General features: G+C 33.8%; 1 protein-coding gene across 2 annotated transcripts in view; it reads right to left on the bottom strand.

Moving 5' to 3' along the window:
- Positions 1 to 2,834: 2,834 nt before the first annotated feature.
- Positions 2,835 to 20,826, bottom strand: part of LOC134681804 (uncharacterized) — a 28,574-nt gene continuing 10,582 nt past the window's right edge. Inside the window, exons 1-6 of one of the 2 annotated variants that reach the window (XM_063541445.1) lie at positions 18,467 to 18,580; positions 15,706 to 15,852; positions 13,069 to 13,315; positions 12,113 to 12,270; positions 7,826 to 8,057; positions 2,835 to 3,643 (exon numbers count right to left, since the gene is read on the bottom strand). In XM_063541445.1, coding sequence (XP_063397515.1) covers positions 3,517 to 3,643; positions 7,826 to 8,057; positions 12,113 to 12,270; positions 13,069 to 13,315; positions 15,706 to 15,736 — 795 coding nt within the window. In that variant the 5' untranslated portion in view covers positions 15,737 to 15,852; positions 18,467 to 18,580 and the 3' untranslated portion in view covers positions 2,835 to 3,516. Of the gene's footprint in view, positions 3,644 to 7,825; positions 8,058 to 12,112; positions 12,271 to 13,068; positions 13,316 to 15,705; positions 15,853 to 18,466; positions 18,581 to 20,826 lie in introns of those variants that run through there. The other variant, XM_063541443.1, reaches the window with a different exon arrangement.

Raw genomic sequence — 20,826 nt, 5'->3', positions numbered from 1 at the left:
CAACTTCGTACTTTTTTTGCATTTTAAACATTTTTTGATTCGAGCGTTACTGATGAGTCTTTTGTAGACGAAACGCGCGTCTGGCGTATATATAAATTTAAATCCTGGTATCTATGATGAGTTTATTTACAAACACTGGGTCGATGCCACTCCTGGTGGAGATTTATTTCCCCGAGGGTATCACCAGCCCAGTAGTCAGCACTTCTGTGTTGACTTGAGTAATCATTGATATGTTTATAATAATAAATTAACTGTTAACAAAAATTTAAATTTTTGAAATACTAAGGCTTTTCTACCTCAGGAATAGATTACCTTAGCTGAATTTGGTAACACTTTTCGGAATTTTTGGTCCTCAATGCTCTTGAACTTCGTACTTTTTTTGCATTTTAAACATTTTTTGATTCGAGCGTCACTGATGAGTCTTTTGAAGACGAAACGCGCGTCTGGCGTATATATAAAATTTTAATCCTGGTATCTATGAGGAGTTTATTTATAACCACTGGGTCGATGCCACTGCTGGTGGAGATTTATTTCCCCGAGGGTATCACCAGCGCAGTAGTCAGCACTTCTGTATTGACTTGAGTTATCATTGATATGTTCATAATAATAAATTAACTGTTAACAAACATTTATTTTTTTGAAATACTAAGGCTTTTCTACCTCAGGAATAGATTACCTTAGCTGAGTTTGGCAAAACATTTCGGAATTTTTGGTCCTCAATGCTCTTCAACTTCGTACTAGTTTTTGCCTTTTAAACATTTTTTGATTCGAGCGTCATTGCTGAGTCTTTTGTAGACGAAACGCGCGTCTGGCGTATATATAAAATTTTAATTCTGGTATCTATGATGAGTTTATTTACAACCACTGGGTCGATGCCACTGCTGATGGAGATTTATTTCCCCGAGGGTATCACCAGTCCAGTAGTCAGCACTTCTGTGTTGACTTGAGTTATCATGGATATGTTCATAATTATAAATTAACTGTTAACAAACATTGATTTTTTTGAAATACTAAGGCTTTTCTACCTCAGGAATAGATTACTTTAGCTGAGTTTGGCAAAACTTTTTGGAATTTTTGGTCCTCAATGCTCTTCAACATCCTACTTTTTTTGCCTTTTATACATTTTTTGATTCGAGCGTCACTGATGAGTCTTTTGTAGACGAAACGTGCGACTGGCGTATATATAAAATGTTAATCCTGGTATCTATGATGAGTTTATTTACAACCACTGGGTCGATGCCACTGCTGGTGGAGATTTATTTCCCCGAGGGTATCACCAGCCCAGTAGTCAGCACTTCTGTGTTGACTTGAGTTATAATTAATATGTTCATAATTATAAATTAACTGTTAACAAACATTTATTTTTTTGAAATACTAAGACTTTTCTACCTCAGGAATAGATTACCTTAGCTGAGTTTGGCAAAAAAAAATCTGAAATTTTGGACCTCAATGCTCTTCAACTTTGTACTTGTTTTTGCATTTTAAAATTTATTCGAGCGTCACTGATGAGTCTTTTGTAGACGAAACGCGCGTCTGGCGTACATATAAAATTTTAATCCTGGTATCTATGATTAGTTTATGAACAAGGGATTTACTGGATATTTAATGTCTGCATTCATATAATGTGTATCAGTCTGAATTTATTGACGTGAAATATTAAAGTCAATTTGATCTCTTTCTGAAGGAAGTGTTTGAAAGTTATACAAAGTATGCACTATTCGTGTACCTTTCTGAACATGTATGTGGTACTAAGAAATATTCGCTAAAAGATAATTACCAAGAACTAACATGACTGCGTTGTCTCTTCAATGAAATATCATGGTCAATGAACTCTATTTAAAGTATAGCATTACATGTTTAAGATATCTCATCAACTTAATTTAAAAGATGATGATCAGCTTAAGCATATATAAAAAGAAGATGTGGTATGATTGCCAAATGAGACAACTCTTCACAAGAGACCAAATGAAACAGAAATTAACAACTATAGGCAAAACCTCATACCGCATAGGCATGTCCAGAAACTATTACAATGTACCATTTGACAATCAAAATTAAACTAACATTTGGAACTTTTTTGACTTATTTTTGAACGATTTAGAACCTGAAATTTTGTAAAGAAAGACCTTGCCTATTTTGAAGAATGTATGTCATTGTATGTTGACCTGTGGTGTGTTTTTTGTGTCATTTTGGTTGCTGTGTCACCGTTGTTAAGTACCGGATATTTCTCTCAAAAGTTATTCATACATTTCATCTATTATAAAATCAGTACATCTGCTTTGAAATTATCAAAGAGGAATACATTAAACATTAGTCGGCAGAAAATAGCCAAAATGATCTTTCAAGCTTCCTGGATACTTTTCCTTAAAAACTTCCACTGTTAAAGACAACTATCTTGCAACTTCTCTGGTGAACTTCGAGTAACATAGTCGTAGTTTCTCGTTTGAATTGTTTTACATTTGTCATTTCGGGGCTATGCGGTATGGTTTTATACTTTGTTGAAGGCCGTATGGTAACCTATACTAGCTGTTAATTTCTGTGACATTTTGGATCGTGTTGAGATTTGTTTCATTGGCAAGCATACGACATCTTCTTATTTTTATACTGGCAGCAACAACAAAACATTGTACCGACGATCGAGGTCTATTCATCGATCTGAAAATTTAAATTTGAACATTTTCCATCACTATGCCCCTACCGCTGACGACTCACTCTGATCTATTTTACAATGAGTAAGGTGGTTGTATTCTAGTTTGTGAGCGGATGTGTAGGAAATCAATTAAGCAATTTTCAGTAATTTTTTCCGAAAATATTAATTAATAATACATCATACAAATATTGATCAATGGTCGCTAATCATTTTTTATTCAACTGAATATTACTGTACAGTAACATAAGTTATGTGTATAATTTAACTCCATAATACAAACATATTTTTATAATTAACCTAAAATGCATATCACATCCAAAAATAAAACAAGGAGCCTGAGCGAGGTTTGATAGAAAAAATGCGTTCACTTCTTTACATGTATTACAATATAAAAATATAAATCTATAAAATAATAAAACAATAAGCGATAAATTTTCATTTTTTTTTATCTTTATACATTCCATTTCAATATAATGAATAAAACAAACACAAAATCGTATGAATACCTTGCAGAGTATATCGTATATGTAGTACATATTTATAAGCATTCACAATAACTAAATACAAGTAAGCAGTTCCATCAACAACATCCTTATATATATAAGGCACCTGTCTTCAAAAGACATGTACTGCCTCTTTTTCCTTTGTTGCCTTTGATAGACAGGTCTGATTGTACTCAAGTGAAATCATATTTAAACAATATAACAACCCGTATTGTTTGGGTTTTTTTTAGTCAGAGGTATAAAACAATATTTAAAAGGGAAACACAAACAAATATAGAATTTTTATCATATAATTCACATTATAAAGGCACACATAGTAGTAATTTGTCATTGTGTATTTTCAATAATAATAGACGTAAAACATTAAAACATTTCATGTCGTTTGTACACCGCTACCGTTTGATGACAGCGTGGGCAGGTGTGGGTTACATCTTTGAAATACTTGATGCAGCACGGCAGACAGATAAAGCAAACCAGTCCAAACCATACGCTGTGAAAATAAAAAAAGTATTTCATAATGGAATTTGTTTACTTTTTTAATGATAATAAAATCTAGTAGAGTAATAACCCTCACACTTTATAGGATGTCTTAAATAGCGATTTAGAACAAATGTCAGTATGGTCTAAAGATTGGCTTATTAATTTTAATCCTAATAAGACAAAGGCTATGCTATTCTCCTGCAATACTTTCCCAGATGGTATTAAAATAGAATTTCAAAATCAAGCAGTATAATTTTCTCCTGTCATAAACACTTAGGGATTACTTTTGATTCCAATGGTAAATTCCATACACATATAGAAAACATTTTAAAGAGTGCAAGCACAAGATAAAATGTTCTCAACAAATAAAAATATGTAATGAATAGAAATTATCTTGCTCGTATATATTTAACTTTTATAAGACCCATTATGGAATATGCATGTGAGTTATTGGATGGTTGTACTCAACAAGATGCCGACAATTTTAGACATGTTCAGTTGGAAGCAGGAAGATTTGTAACTGGGTTGTCCGTGTTTGCTAGTCGGGAAGCTATATATTTTGAAACTGGCTGGCAATGGCTTGTGGACAGAAGAAAGTCCAGAAAGCTCAATATGTTCTATTTTTTACATAATGGGACTGCCCCTGATTATCTCTGCGATTTAATGCCCCCACTTGTTGGTCAAATATCTAACTACGATTTGCGAAACTATTGAATGGAATAGCCTTAACCCCGAAATACGTACGTCCAAAAATATCAATATTTTTAAATGAAAGATGAAGTCCAAATTGATACAGCCACCTTTCTATTTCAGTTGTGGTGATAGACATTTTAATATCATCCATACACGTTTAAGAAACATGTGCAGTTCTTTAAATTCAGATTTACATCGTGTTAATATTAAATCCAGTCCCGCATGCAGCTGTGGCCACCCTGTTGAGGATAGTATTCACTATTTTTTGGAGTGCGCTTTTCACAACGAAGCAAGAGAAACATTGTTTTCAAAATAAGAAAGATAATTATGCTATATCCATTGAGCTTCTATTGGCTGGTGAGGTGACGGTGACCTTTCCTTTCAGCAAAACAAAGAAATTTTTGAGTCTGTACAATCATACATCAGAATAACATAAAGATTTAAAACAATCAATTAACATTCTAAATTCCTACTTTCCAACTCTTCGCTCCAGTCCAGTTTTTTTTAGTATTATTCCTTATTATAGTGTTTTTTTTTTTTTGTTTTTTTTTTTTTGTAGTATGTATTACATGCATTACTACTATGTCTTTTCGTCATTATCAAATGTACTTTGTATTTATATTTATATAGGGAGAGAACGTCACTAATGTTGTTATAACTTGTGTCTAATCCCTTTTGCTACTTTTGCAAATACAATATGTTTAAAATAAACTAGTAGAGTGTGTCGTGGTTCGAAGGTTTTGACCACCAACATTTTGCAATAGAAATAAAAGTGAGAATCAATATTTTTTCTTACAGGACCGTCGAGAAAAAAGATTTTGAGAACTCTGTATTTATTCATCGTAGAAAGAAAGAGGAAACTGTACTGCTCAAAGGAGACAAATCATACACTGATTTAGATATTGTCCTCATGATGTTTTATTACTATTAGCATACATCAATTAACAAACAAAAAATAAGCAGACAGCATCTTCTTAAACGACATTCAGATTCTGCAAGTTGATTCTAAAAGTATGTATTATATATATATATAATATGTCTGACTGTGTGCAGTGACAACTGCAAATTATACCTTGTCCATCGGATTTCTTATGATTAAGAAAAACCAGGCCTTAAAATATGTATAAAGTGCCTAGAAAATCAACCTAACGATGTTAGAGTAGATTTGATTCGTAATTACCTCCCCGGCGCCGAGGCTGGAACCTGTACTTTATTTTCTAACTTCTACGACAACACCGCCTAGCATTGCGCAGAGACTTTATCCCCTCCTCTAACTCTAGCTTATAAAAAAATAAGCTATCGTTTCGGGAGGTGTTACCTTCTTGTAGGAATTAAACAAGGATCTCTGATTCAATACACGAAGTATTTATTTTTTGTGTACAGAAATGATCATCTACTCATCTCTTCAGTATAATTGCAGGATGCTAATCTATTTTTAGAAGCATACAATCACTGTTTATAAATATATGTATATGTCTGCCTGTGTGTAGTGACAACTGCAAATTAAACCTTGTCCATCGGATTTCTTATGATTTAGAAATACCAGGCCTTAGAATATGTATATTAAAGTGCCTAGAAAATCAACGTAACGATGTTAAAGTAGATTTGATTCGTTACTACCTCCCCGGCGCAGGGGCTGGAACCTGTTCTTTATTTTCTAACTTCTACGACAACACCGCCTAGCATTGCGCAGAGACTTTATCCCCTCCTCTAACTCTAGTTTATAAAAAATAAGCCTACGTTTCGGGAGGTGTTACCTTCTTGTAGGAATTAAACAAGGATCTCTGATACAATACACGAAGTATTTATTTTTAGTGTACAGAAATGATCATCTACTCATCTCTTCAGTATAATTGCAGGTGCTAATCTATTTTTAGAAGCATAAAATCACTGTAAATAAATATATGTATATGTCTGCCTGTGTGTAGTGACAACTACAAATTATACCGTGTCCATCGGATTTCTTATGATTAAGAAATACCAGGCTTTAGAATATGTATAAATTTAAGTGCCTAGAAAATCAATCTAACGATGTTAGAGTTATATATATATGATACATATATATGTTCTGAACCATATGACTACATGTATTTTGACCATATCCGTATGGTGATAACCATACGCATATTCCAAAAACACAAACAAGCGTTAAAAATTGCATTTAAGGCAATAATTCCTACAGTAAGACAACGGATAAATCCTGTAACATGTTAGCTGACCTATTTGCAGATCTTGTCTTTTTTATCAGTTTCTGTCTATATATATATCTTTTATAGTTTTCAAGATTATACACCTCCAAAAAGATTTAAATGAGATTTTTTGCAATTACCTTATTGGTAGATCTTGTCTAACTGATAATTTATTTATATTCTAAAGTTTCTATCTATCTGTTTAAGTTTTCAGGTTAATAGGTAAACACGATGACAAAATGGTAAAAATCGACGATTACTCTTAGACTTATAAGGAACCGATTGACAATTTTTGACTTATTTTCTAATCTTGTCTTGCTGATCATTTTTGCTTTTTAAAGATACCTCACTTGACTACATCATTAAGAGCAATAACCCCTACTTGAAGTCTTCCGATAGTCTTTTTACATTAATAAACAGAAGATTGATCTCATCATTCTGAACATAATATTATTAGCCATGTCGGCCATGTTGGTTGACAAGTTTGGTTTGGTTAAATTTTTGCCTGGTAGTTTCAGAGGAGTGCATGCCCTTTTTAAAAGTTAGAATGTCAATAGTGGTGACAAAAAAAAGCTAGCAATGGTCCTTTGTGCCAGGTGAGCTATTTAAAACGTTAAAAACAAAGATAAACGAATCACACGTGATTTTTTTTTATCTTCAGAGTTTGATACTAGTATTCAAAGCGTTGAAACTACGCCAGGCGTATGTTACAAACACGTCCCGCATACGTCATAGTAAAAGTCCAATTAAGTAAAAGTCAAACGATCTTGAGGCGTATACAACGTGCCCTAAACGTGTCTCAAACTTGTGTGTGGCGTTTCCACGCGCTTGTAACGTATGTATTACGTGCGTGTGGCGAACAGGTATACGCTTGAGAAACGCTAGCGCTAGTTGATTTTTTGTATTCTGCATAAAAATTTCCTGTAGTTAAAGCGTTCATCAAGCGTATACCTTTGCATTTAGACGTCCTTTAAACGTATACAATGCGCGTCTTACGATTGCTTAGCGTTCTTCTTGCGTGCACATAACGTATACGGACTTAGTCAATTTTCTATGTACGTCTGGTGCACGTCGGTCTCTACGCCAATGTGTGACGCCGGCATAAGATTGGAGTCGAGCGCAGCTGCAACGTGCTGGTTTCGAACGTATAGCATTAGTGTTGATAGGCTAGTGATACAATAGTTAGACTATTTAGACCACTCGGCCACCGAGTCCCTCTAGAAAAAATTGCAAAAAAGATTACGATCCTACAAACTTCTGTTACATTTGTATTAAATGTTCCATTCAAATTATGAATTAAATTTACTTACAATATACACGTAAAAATGAAAACCCAAAGTAGCGCCTGATCTCCGACTTGATAAGACGTTTCAGTTCTTATTTGGGCATGACAATGGGGACATGTGGTCTCATAAGGTTTGAAATGGTCTGCTGTCACCATAGGTTTAGGCTGTACAATCAGAATTCCTGGTGGTGCTTCCGCTGGTTGAACTTGCTGATTATAACCAGCCTGAAAGTGTGCTGCTCCATAACCGGCCATACCTGCATAATGATATATATATATATATATATATTTTACAGTTTTCAATTATCATATCCAAGTGGTAACTTTTTTTGAAGATACCAGGCAAATAAACTTGTATTGATAACAATATAGATTAACAAACATATTTTAATGGTTTCGTTCTCTTTTGCCCTTTGTAGATAATGTACTGTCGATCATGTTTGCTATTAACGGAGAGTGGTTATCTTTTGTACATTTAAAATATTTTTTGCAAAAACACAAATATTGGCAAACAATCGTCATTTGAGTCAATAACTCATATTTATTAAAGGAGCACTAGCTACAAGATATATACAATATTTAAAATATGATTTTTTTTGTTCAATCATTAGCGAAAATGAAACAGTGAAATAATAATTTGCTTTTAGCAGCCATTATGGTTCAATTTTGTCAAAATAAGCTAAGAAACATCGATGATGAATTATTCACTTGCAAGTGAATAATTCGACCTCATTGAATCCGTATTCATGTGACCTTCAATTTAACCCCTTAGCTAGAGATGAATTATGCATGAATTATGCGTGTTCAGTTATTAAAAGGAATAGAATGACAACATTGGAAGTGAAACAAAGGTATATCATTTGATTGACTGATTCGATCCACAAAACTCATTCTTATACAGGTAAAAACGATGATTAACATGTATTTGTCACCTATAATATAAAATTAAACAGACCTCGAAAAATCCAATTGCATGAGTTTGCTATCTATTTATATCTTAGACTATGGTTATGTTCATATCGCTTATATGACCGTCGGCAGTTTTCTGAGGTCAACTCGATAGTAGATTGATTGATGGATTGATTGTTGGTGTTTTAACGCCACTTTTAAGCGCCACTTTTGTGCTGTTTCGTGGCGGTCAGTTTTTATGGTAGGATAAAAAAAACCAATGACCTCGAGAGGAAAACTGACAATCCTAGTCAATTAAGATTGGAGTCAAGTGCACCCGCACGAGAGGGGTTTCGAACTCACAACCTCAGTGTTGACTGGCAAGTGATTACAGTAGTAGAACTACTTAGACCACTTGGCCACCGAGGCCCCCGCTAGTAAATTAGATGGCGTCTAGACTAAAATACGCACGAAACGATGATACATTTTATCGAGCCCATACCTTGAAAAATGTATATTTTAGACTTTTTTTAATTTGGATATTCGTTTTAGTATGTTAAAAATCAATTATGAGAATTTGAGTCAAATCGGTGAACATGAATATGACAGCCAATGTCCCTTTAAGAAATCTTCTGATAAGTTTGTTGAAAAACAGAAATAGGAAGTTCATGATAATATGAACTTTTAGCCAATTAATTTATTCCCGACTACAGGAATGAATAAATATTCACAGTTAGTGCTTCGAAACAAAATTCTAAGATATAAATAAAGAGATATCACATTCCAAAATTAAAGAAAAAATGAGACATTTTTTACACGTATTGTACAAGTTTACATTTCTTTTACATTAAACATCTAAGATTGGTTCTATCTCTTAGATATAACTACTGTACATAATTATAATATATAAAAAAATTAACAATTCCTAAATGAAGTTAAATAAAAGAAATAAGAAACTCCAAGGAAAATTCAAAACGGAAAGTCTTTTACCAATGGCAAAATCAAAAGCTCAAACAAATCAAAGGAATGTAAAACAACTGTCACATTCCTGACTTGGTACTGGCATATCCTTATGTAGAAAATTGTGTATTAAACCTGGTTTTAAAGTAATTAAACCAATCACTTGTATGACAGTCGCCAACCAAATCTTTGTATCTGTCGAAAAATTTAGTACAGGTTTGAGGTAAAATATGGCTAAATAACCTAAATTTTGCTAAATGTGGTAATTATACTTGACATTTTTAGCTGTTATGTCTGTTTATTTTGTTCACACATTGTTGTCAATATAATGGAATGTTATGCGACTGTCATACAAGTGAGAGGTTTAGCTAGCTATTAAATCAGATTTAACCCACCATTTTTTCTTAAAATGTCCTGTACCAAGTCAGGAATATGGCAGTTGTTATCAAATAGTTTGTTTCTATGTATGTTGGTGTTTGTTTTTGTTGCACTTCAGTGTTCCTGGTGTTCCTTTGTTTTCCTCTTATCTATAGTTGATGTGTTTCCTTCGGTTTTAGTTAGTAACCCGGATATGTTTTCTCTCTATCGATTTATGACTTTTGAACAGCGTATACTACTGTTGCCTTTATTTAACCCATTCGTTGTTTTTAGACCTTTTGCAGTTGCAGTATATATTCTGTTGCAATAATGCAGCTAAGACATGTTTCTAGAGTACATAGGATTTTGTTATGTTATAGATAATGCATATTTTAGTGTTTTTCTTGTCGTAGAACACCCCGAGGGGTTTCAGGATTGATCAATTGAAAGACCGACCGTAGGGAGGTCTTTCTTTGGGCAATCCTGACACCCCGAGGTGTGTTCTACGACAAGAAAAACCTTAAAATATGCATTATCTGACTTATATACCGTCAACATTTTTTTTTTTTTTTAAAGATTTGCAAAATTTAGTATCCTATTTGACCGACCACACTAAAGTGGGATATTCCTTTCTAATGCGGTCAGGTTTTAATACGCCCTACGGCTCATTTAGAATGTGAAATAAAACTGACTTATTAATCTAGATATAAACCTTTGGAAAATTATTATCCATACAGAATAAAAACATTACTGCAACTGCATGAAGAAACACACAAATGAATTGTTACCATCCGATAACAGTGTTTGACAAATACAAGACACATTGTAAGTAAATTATTGTATCAACTTAGTTTATGGAAAAGAGGGGGGTATGGTTTCACAGTTTTTCTATTTATAACGACATTTTTATCGCGGAAAATTGGTTATTCTTTCAACAATTTTAATTGAATCGAATGAAATAATAAGAAAGATTGTCTTTTGAATAGCAATACATTTTTAAAAATATAATTAGGATATAATTATATATCCTCCGCACCCGACCCTTTTGTGAGTTACGTTAATGTTATTCAATAGAAAATAAGATTATCTCATTAGTTGATCATTTGATAGAGTAAAAGTGTACATAAATTTAAAAAAGTTAAGAACTGACACGGCGACGAATATAAATACATGCAGGTCACAGTTTTCAGTGTGTATCGTCCTGAACATGCATAAAATATTTACCACTGGACGTTAAGCAAGCATCCAACAATCAATCAACCTATTCAGTGTGACTCAATAAGATTTTCAAAATCTTGCACACTTATATGTTAAAGCTGGCTTTATTTTATAAAAGTCTACATTAAAATTCATCTCACATATATGCTATGTTTCTGTATTGTAGCGATAAATTACTAACAAAACTTCACGTTATATTTGTTTACAGTATAAGATTAAAATGCGGGCAATGACGATTTCTTTTACACCTATCATCGATTGAACTTTTAAAGATAAATTCCCAAATCGGCAATAAAAAACTATCAGACGAATATACTTTTGAAGTATATTAAAGATTGCATTTTTATCAAGGAAAATAATGACCTGACACAGGTCATTATGTTATGCCTTGGAGCATATTTCATTGAAACCATGAGTGCATTTCATTCTAACACAAACGATGCAAACGGCTAAGCGCGCACATGTTTTGATCATTTCTTTCAAACATACGTTTGCAAAGTTTGCATAAATGCGACGGCAGTCTGTCGTTTGTCGTTCGTAAGTACAAACGCTACATTTGTTTCTTACCGCAACCTGATTAAACGAAGTATTTTTTTCTACGTTTGTAAAAAGTCTAATTACCAACAACATGTGCATGCATTATTGAAAGTTCAAACAGGGTCATTCAAGACTTATTAAACGATGTATTTGTTTCTACTTTTGTAGTGTTTAGAAAACAACAACAAACGCGACACAACGTTTACAAAATTTTGGTTAGAAAGAAATGCGGCCATGGTATCGTCCAGGTTGATTCTGAGAAAGAATGACCTATGGTTCTGAAAGAAAATAACTCAATATAGGTATATAAGTAGGTCTTATTACAGATGTCTTATAGTCTATAAATATTTACCTCGTGGTCGAAACCATGGACTTTGGTAATGTGGTGCAATTCTGTGTCTTTCGTACTTAGCTACTACCTTACGACAACGTGGACACGTATGTTCTACATCTTTGAACCTATTACTGCAACATGGCCAGAACGCAACACAAAACAATCCAACCCATACACTGCAAAACGAAACCAGTTTCATATCAAACTGATATAATCATGTTTCTAAATTAGATAATTATCAATAAGTTATTGCAATGCTATTTTTTTTCTATTTACATTAACATGATTAAGTCCATTGTTTTATCATACACTATAATCATATGCTAGGCGGTGTTGTCGTAGAAGTGAGAAATAAAGTGCAGGTTCCAGACCGGTTCGGGGAGGAAGTAAAGAATCAGACCTACTCTAACATCGTTAAGTTGATTTTTAGGCACTTTATATATATATTATACATCAGATCTGTATGTCAAACCATCCAAAGATGACAGTAAATATCACAGCAGAGCATGCACTTATATATACAGCTAGATACCAAATGTTAAAAGACTCAAATAAAATTTTCCTTAAAAAATACAAACAGTACTTCATGGGTTTGACGTACATAGAGGAGGGAGATATACAAAGAATGACATTTAGTACATGTACGTCCAATTGATATATATATATATATTTTCTGTGGACACAGTGTGCTTCTTTTGAACAATTTCTAATAACTGTCATCTTCCATATCAGTGCAATAGAATAGTATTAATTCCCGTTCAATCGGAAATCCTCGGGTGAATCCGCTACTCTCCTTCTACGGAATCGGCCGAGCTGTGACGAATGAATTATCGTTCAGATATATCATACTCAGCGCACCTTATTAAATAGAACCTTTCTTTTTTTTTTACTTAAAGAAAGTTATTGGGGACATCAATGTGACAGATACAACTTGACCTTTTAGGAAAGGTTGTAAGTGTTATTATTATACTTACAATGAGCAAAGCAATGTTAAAACACACATTTTAGCAATATATCCCATGTTAAAAGATGTTTCCGTCGTTATTTGCGCATGGCAATGAGGGCATTTGGTCTCGTAAGGTTGAAAATGTGCCGGTGTGATGAGTAATGTTGGAGGTATAACCACCACACCTTGCGGTTGTCCTGGCTGCTGACTGAACCCATACTGAGCTTGTGGTTGTTCTTTCACTGGAGTATCTTTTGATGGAGGGACAGCAGAACCTTTGATATAAAACAAAATTTTATATTTAAATCTTAAATTTTTCAGATATGATCAGATATGCACAAATTTACCGATAAAAAATAAAAAAGTAAAAAATGTGATCTTAAAAAAAAAGAACAATGTAATATCTACATTAAGGTGGTACCCAACACTTTGACTCGTTTACCTTTCCTAAAGTTTTGACAAAATATTAACTTTGATCTGTTGACAAAAGCAAAAAAAAAATCAAAAAAATTGAATAACAATAATTTACAAGAATAATTTCATTGGATATTTAGAAATTTGACAAATAAGAATTTTGATTTCTCTTTATTTATAGAATTGGATTAAAATATTCAGCTGATTTTTTTAAAAATAACTCCCTTAGGTGTATTGTACCCCCTTAAGATATCTTTTAAAATGTTCGAGTAACCAGAAGGTCACATACAAATCTGATAAAAAAATCGAATTTGATTATTATAGTTTATCCCTATAACAAGAACTATCTTTAAAAAAGATATTCGACGTATTTAAATTTGAGAATATGTTTAAAACTAACATTTCGATAACCTTCAGAAGCACAAAGATACCATTTAAATAACGTTAACTTTTCTCTGTTTGTGTTCAGTATTCTCGGTCCTTGTATCTTTCTGTTTACATTCACCAAAACCCCGCGGAAATCTCACATGCGTAGGTGCGTTCTAAAAGTCGTGTACGTTCGTACAATAAAGTTTACATTAAAAGTTATATAATTGTCCCGAATAAACAGCTGTCACGGATGCAAAGAGCTATTGGAGAAACAATTATTTTAATAAAAATATAAATCTTTGTAAGATCTAGTCAAATATTTATAGTTTTTCACTTACTTTCCATCACGATATAATTAACGAGAAGTTTTTTCAAACACAACCAAATCACCCACCATGACAGCATTTTGTCCAATCACAGAAAGGATTTTCGAGCATGCGTATTCTGTTGCCATAGTTAAGCGTCCTTAAGTTCAAAGGGCACAAACCGAAACTATAGCGACTACGTTGGAAAAAAATATGAGACAATCTCCACCTGAGACCAAATTACACAGAAATTAACAACTATTGGTCACCGTACGGCCTTCAACAATGAGCAAAGCCCATATCGCATAGTCAGCTATTAAATGCCCCGAAATGATAAATGCAAAACGATTCAAACGAAAAAACTAACGGCCTAATTTATGTACAAAATAGTGAACGAAAAACAAATATGTAACACAGCAACAAACGACAACCACTGAGTTACGGCTCCTGACTTGGAACAGGTATATTAATAGTGCATGCATGTTTCTTATAAGGCTTGATATTTTGCCTTTACAAAATGTATTTAAGTCGTGTAAAAGAAGAAGTAAATACAGTGCATCTTTTTTTTCATTCTTTCTGTTTGTAATTACTGTTTTAGTTATAGACGTTGCGATTGGGAAATGCTTGTTCGAAATATCGCGAACTGCTGCAGGTTTGGCCATAGAAATCGCCAACTTTTAATCCACTACATTCAAACATAATTACTTATATATAGCGATTAAATATAAGAAAAAAAATCATCTTTCGTGGAAAAAGTATCATATATCTTTTACAAGAAATGACATATACTATTTATATGATAAAATTCATTAATGTCGACATGCAGAGGCGGATTTAAGGGGGGGGACAGGGGGCCCGGGCCCCCCCTTTTGAGAAAAAAAATTGGTTGCTTATATAGGGAATCACTGAAGCGTGACGAAATCGGGCCACCTCTTATGCTGCCAGTGGGCCCCCACTTATGAAAATTTCTAGATCCGCCACTGACATGGTCGATGTTGAAAACAAATTATGTCAAGCTAAATTTAAAAAAAATAATAGCTGCCCGCTTCACACATTTATGTACAATGAATTTAAGTGTAATACAATATTTTTTAAGAAAATGTTTTGTTTGGCCAAGTTATCATACTATGAGATACAGTATGGTACTGATGTATACATGGGAAATCTAATTTCCCTTCCTTTTGAAGAAAAACAATTTTGACTATTTGTGTGTCATCCTAGCTTTTACTTGTTTGCTCTATATGCTTGATTAAATATATAATCATTGCTCTCAGGTTTCCTTTCAACGACAAAATATGTATAAATATATATCCGGATTAAAACATATGAATTTTAAATAACAACGGTTCATTCAACCAATGCCAACATTTAAAATTAATAGGTTAAAAATTGTATGAAAAAATGGGTTCATTCAACCTATGCCAACATTTTAAAATTTAGATATAAATTGATTATAAATTAATTATTTAAAATTGTTATAACACCACCTATTGTATTTTGTTCGTATACATATATTGAATATATATTTTTCAAATGTTGGCATAGGTTGAAGACACCATAACGGATCAACGACTTACCATATTCCGTGTTATAATTTGAATACTGCATCTTGAAATAATAATACCTTACACACGTTTATATATAATAGGTGTTTTGATCAATCCAATTACTGCTCTCTTTGTGGTATTGGTTTCCAATATTAATGTGTAAGGTCAAGGACAAATCTAAAAGCAGAAAAGAGAGCCACGTGACACGATTATGGAGATAATAAACGATATCTATGTTTTAATGGAGGGGCTCGGAAACATGAAACTTTAAAATTACATGTAGCTGCTATATGGTTTCATATTCTGGATAAACATGTATGTACAGTGTAGACGGACGCATAGCAGTTTGTACCAATTTAGACCACCTATACATTTTCATTTGAAAAAGAGAGGCGAAATATATCAAATTTAAGGGACATTCAACAATATAATCGATGTTTACAAATACTCGACCAAAGTGGGGGCCTCGGTGGCCGAGTGGTCTAAAAAGTTACTACTGTAATCGCTAGCCAGTCAACACTGAGGTTGTGAGTTCGAACCCAGCTCGTGCAGGTGCACTCGACTCCAATCTTTATTGACTAGGATTGTCAGTTTTCCTATCGAAGGTCGGTGGTTTTCTCCGGGCACTCCGGCTTCCTCCACCAATAAAAACTGGCCGCCATGAAATAGCCCAAAAGCGGTGCTTAAAAGTGGCATTAAAACACCAAAAATCAATCAATCAATCGACCAGAGTGAATTGGTAAATGTGTTAATGTACATTGTACATATGACGTTCATACTGTTTTCTGTTATACATACATGTAAGGTACACACAAACTATGGCTGTTTTACGTCAGCAGAAATAATTTTAAGCATATACATAGTAACTTGTTAATATATAACAAATAAATAGGGCAAATAAATGTACTTTTGTAAATCTGACTTTTAAAGTGTTTGTTAAAAAATTGCCACAAAAATATATAGACACTATAAATGAGATTAGGAAGGATTAATTGATGCACATGTGTTTTAAAGCATGAGGTAGCTGTATAAATCACAGTGGTTCATATCAATTACACTTGTTTAATAGTTTTAGGACAGTGGCGGATCCAGGGGGAGGGGAGTTGGGGTCCGGGGGTTGGACCCCCCTTTTTGGACGATCAATGCATTTGAACGGGGACAAATTGTTGGACCCCCCTTTTTCTCCTGGGTTGGGACCCCCCTTTTATACATGGATCCGCCCCTGTATGAACAAACAAAAGAGGATTATTGATTGTTACTGTACGTATAAATGTTTCAAGCATATTATACATTCTGGATGATAATACATTAACATGTCACACAGTAAGTATATAGATATAGGAAGATGTGGTGTGAGTGCCAATGAGACAACTCTACATCCAAATAACAATTTAAAAAGTAAACCATTATAGGTTAAAGTACGGCCTTCAACACGGAGCCTTGGCTCACACCGAACAACAAGCTATAAAGTGCCCCAAAATTACTAGTGTAAAACCATTCAAACGGGAAAACCAACGGTCTAATCTATATAAACAAAACGAGAAACGAGAAACACGTATATATTACATAAACAAACGACAACTACTGTACATCAGATTCCTGACTTAGGACAGGTGCAAATATTTGCAGCGGGATTAAACGTTTTAATGGATCCAAACCTTCTCCCTTTTTCTGAAACAATAGCATAACATCACAACATAGAAAAACATACGATAAAATATCAATTGGCAGACTTAACTCAATCAAAAAACGTATGATTACACAATGAACGAATAAATTTGATCTGCGATATCTGAATACAAATGCACAGTTAATTAAATATTAGCGACAAACATTCATGACCAAAAAGCTAACAAACAAATTCAAACACAGGACATTACTGAGAAATATTTTACCAATCAATGTTCACTTTAGAAAAAAAACTTTTTTTATAATCTTGAAGTTTATACAAATGTTGTAAGAATAAGTGAAAAATTGAAGATATTACAAATAATCAAAGCTGGTGTACAGATGTAGGTTATGTGGAATAAAAGAAACAGCATAAACAATCTGGAGGTGGAGGTGGACATGTACAGCATTGGCATTAAATTTTACACTTCAGTTGAAAACTTGCAAAATATAATGTTTACGTTGAGAAAATTTCAGCAGAGTAACAAACTGATAATTATATTTTTCAATTTGAATTAAATGATCTACAACAGCGGAATCTTATGAAAGCAAAAATTTTATGCATTAGAATATGAAAAGATAAATATCGGTGCACGTGATTTCAGTGAAAGATTAATTAGTCATAATTTAAAATAAGATAATTTACATTGCATTTCTATATCTCTTAATTTAAGTCCACGTTTCTCTATTCTTTATACCAAAGCCCCCCCCCCCCCATTATTCTCGAAATGCGTTCTTGCATGGCATTTTTTGTAAGAGTAGATATAAATTCAAACGTAACACGCATTTCACCTTATAAACAATTTTAAGATAAGCTTTTAAAAGGCAACAGAATACGAAACATGCCATACATAAAGTGTTGATATATAATATATCTACATGACATCAAGCATCAAGTATCAAAACAAATACTTATGTACATTGACCCATATACATTTTGGACATGTATCTGTTCAAAACACTTCACATTTAGTCTATTTAGTCCGAATCGATTTATAAATGGCATCAGGGTGTATCGTCGAGTAAGTTTTGTTTAATATATTGTTTACAATTGCAAATTATCTTTCATCGATACATTTTTTATACAATTTTTGCTTCAGATATATATGTATTCATTGCTTACCGTGTTACCTGTAAACAACGAGCTGAATGATGAAGTATGTTTATATCAACAAGCTATATATTCACACTACTGTTGTATTGATCCATGTTATCATTGAAAATAATCTTGTAAATTTGTATGTGGTATTTAAAAAAAAAAAAACAGTTGTAAGACATTGTCGGGGTAATCTAGTACCATGAGGCCAACCACGGGAGTTTTAAGTCTACATTTTGAAAAATAACATATTAAATTAAAAGCTGCCCGCCATATTATGCCCGCGTCACACTGTCCCGATTTTTATATACGATGGACACCCGAATGCGAAAATTGAAAGTTCGTACGAAGTTGGTCCCGATCCCGTTAAAATACCAAAAAGTGACCGAAGCAAGTACGATGAATAACGATCTATACGATGGTGCCGAAATTATATACGATAGCAAAAGATGAACATACGAAGGTTAACCGAAAACGGGTATTTAAGCTTCAAATCTCAGCCGAAGGCTACACGATGGATCACGAAGGCTACACGATGGATTACGAAGGCTACACGATGGATTACGAAGGCAACACGATGGATAACGATGATGGCGCGATGGCCATACGATGTCTAAAAGACATGTTAGTTGCGTGTAGATAAAATTGTTATGGACACTCTAGAACCAAAATGCTCAAAACTTGGTATGGTGTTACTCGTTAAGAATATCTTGTGCTATTGACTTTAAAGTTCAAAGGTCAAGGTCACAGTGGCAGTTGTAATACGAGGGAATATCACCCTTGTGGACACTCTAAAACCAATATGCTTCAAAAGATTTTAACCACATTTGGTATATTGTTCCTCCTTGTAATGATCTGACATATTTTACGTTCAAGGCCAAAGGTCAAGGTCATGCAGATGGACTTGTTTTTTTCTCTCCTTGAAATAGCATAATACACAGATAATTGGTTGCTCATTTTTTTACCTGCTGGCTCTCAAGACAATATTAAAGGTATTCCCAGTTACTAAATGTTTTGGTTGATTTCTAAAAAAAATAGTTTATCATGTATCAAATATGCATATTCAATTTACCATTTTCTGCATGTGTCATATACAAATAAAGTGTCCATATGTGTCCCCAATATGTTACATACCAGGGGATACCACGCTCGGTATTGCCTTGTTTGAACTTTAAAATGTGTGCACTAGTCTGAATAATCACCCATAATTATGCCCATGTTTACTGATCTATCTTAAAGGTGAGGTAATTGGTTCGTTGATCCCTTTTATTCAAAAATAGCTCTTTCCAGGAGAATATCATAATAATATAGACAAAAGGAAGGATGTGGGGAAAACAACAAATGCGGAAAAATATGACATATAGAAAACAAACTGGTTATGGAGTAAACTTTCGTGTGACAACAACTCAGACGATACATAAAAAATCAGAATAATGAAGAAAAAGTTGGTTTCCCTATATACGTGTACCTGCAGTGCTGGTGTACGAGGCGCGTTTATGATTTTCATTATGTTACTTGATATGAAAAATTGACAAAAAAATAATATTTTACTTGTAAAAGTTAATCCTGAGCCTGTAATAGCTGCTCTTTTTGTTCCATTTAAATTATTAGAAACAACGCTGTCACCTTTCTTGTTCTCGTAGAATCATATGATTATGAGCTCCATGTTTTGTGAACGTCTTTCTTAACTGTCGTATTAGACTGATCAGTGCATATCGCGCATGGCACTTTAAATGTGTTTGAGCGCGAAAATTAACTTCCATTTAGCTGGATTTATTGCCGTCGTAGTTCCATCTTGTCGCCTTCGTACTTTTATTCGATGGCAACACGACGGGATTAAGAGGTCTTCACGAAGTCGTGCTGCCATCGTAAGACCTTCGGGTAGCTTCGGGATTCATTCATGTAGACATCGTAATGTCAAAACTTCCCGATGGAAACGATGGAAACACGAATGCAATACGTTGTTCAAGGATGCATTCCCGGTGACATTACGATGGTGAGGATGGTGATAAGAACTCAATACGAACCCTCAACAACGGACGCACCTTCGGGGATTTTTTAACATGTTAAAAAATTTAGAACCCTTCCCGAAGTTGTCCCCGAAGACTAGAAAAAGTGGCCGATGGTTCTACGATGGTTAAAGATCATGGCACTACGAATAGCCCGATCTGGATACGATCAGTCCCGATTTTGAAAATTTACATAATCGTGTTGCCATCGGCGTAAAAATCGGGACAGTGTGACGCAGGCATAATGCCCGCGTCACACTGTCCCGATTTTTATATACGATGGACACCCGAATGCGAAAATTGTAAGTTCGTACGAAGTTGGTCCCGATCTCGTTAAAATACCAAAATGTGACCGAAGCAAGTACATGTACGATGAAT

This window comes from Mytilus trossulus, chromosome 8 (assembly GCF_036588685.1).
Source record: "Mytilus trossulus isolate FHL-02 chromosome 8, PNRI_Mtr1.1.1.hap1, whole genome shotgun sequence".
NCBI classification, from domain to species: domain Eukaryota; kingdom Metazoa; phylum Mollusca; class Bivalvia; order Mytilida; family Mytilidae; genus Mytilus; species Mytilus trossulus.
Note: the sequence above shows the minus strand (reverse complement) of the source record. Positions and strands in the feature narration are given on the sequence as shown.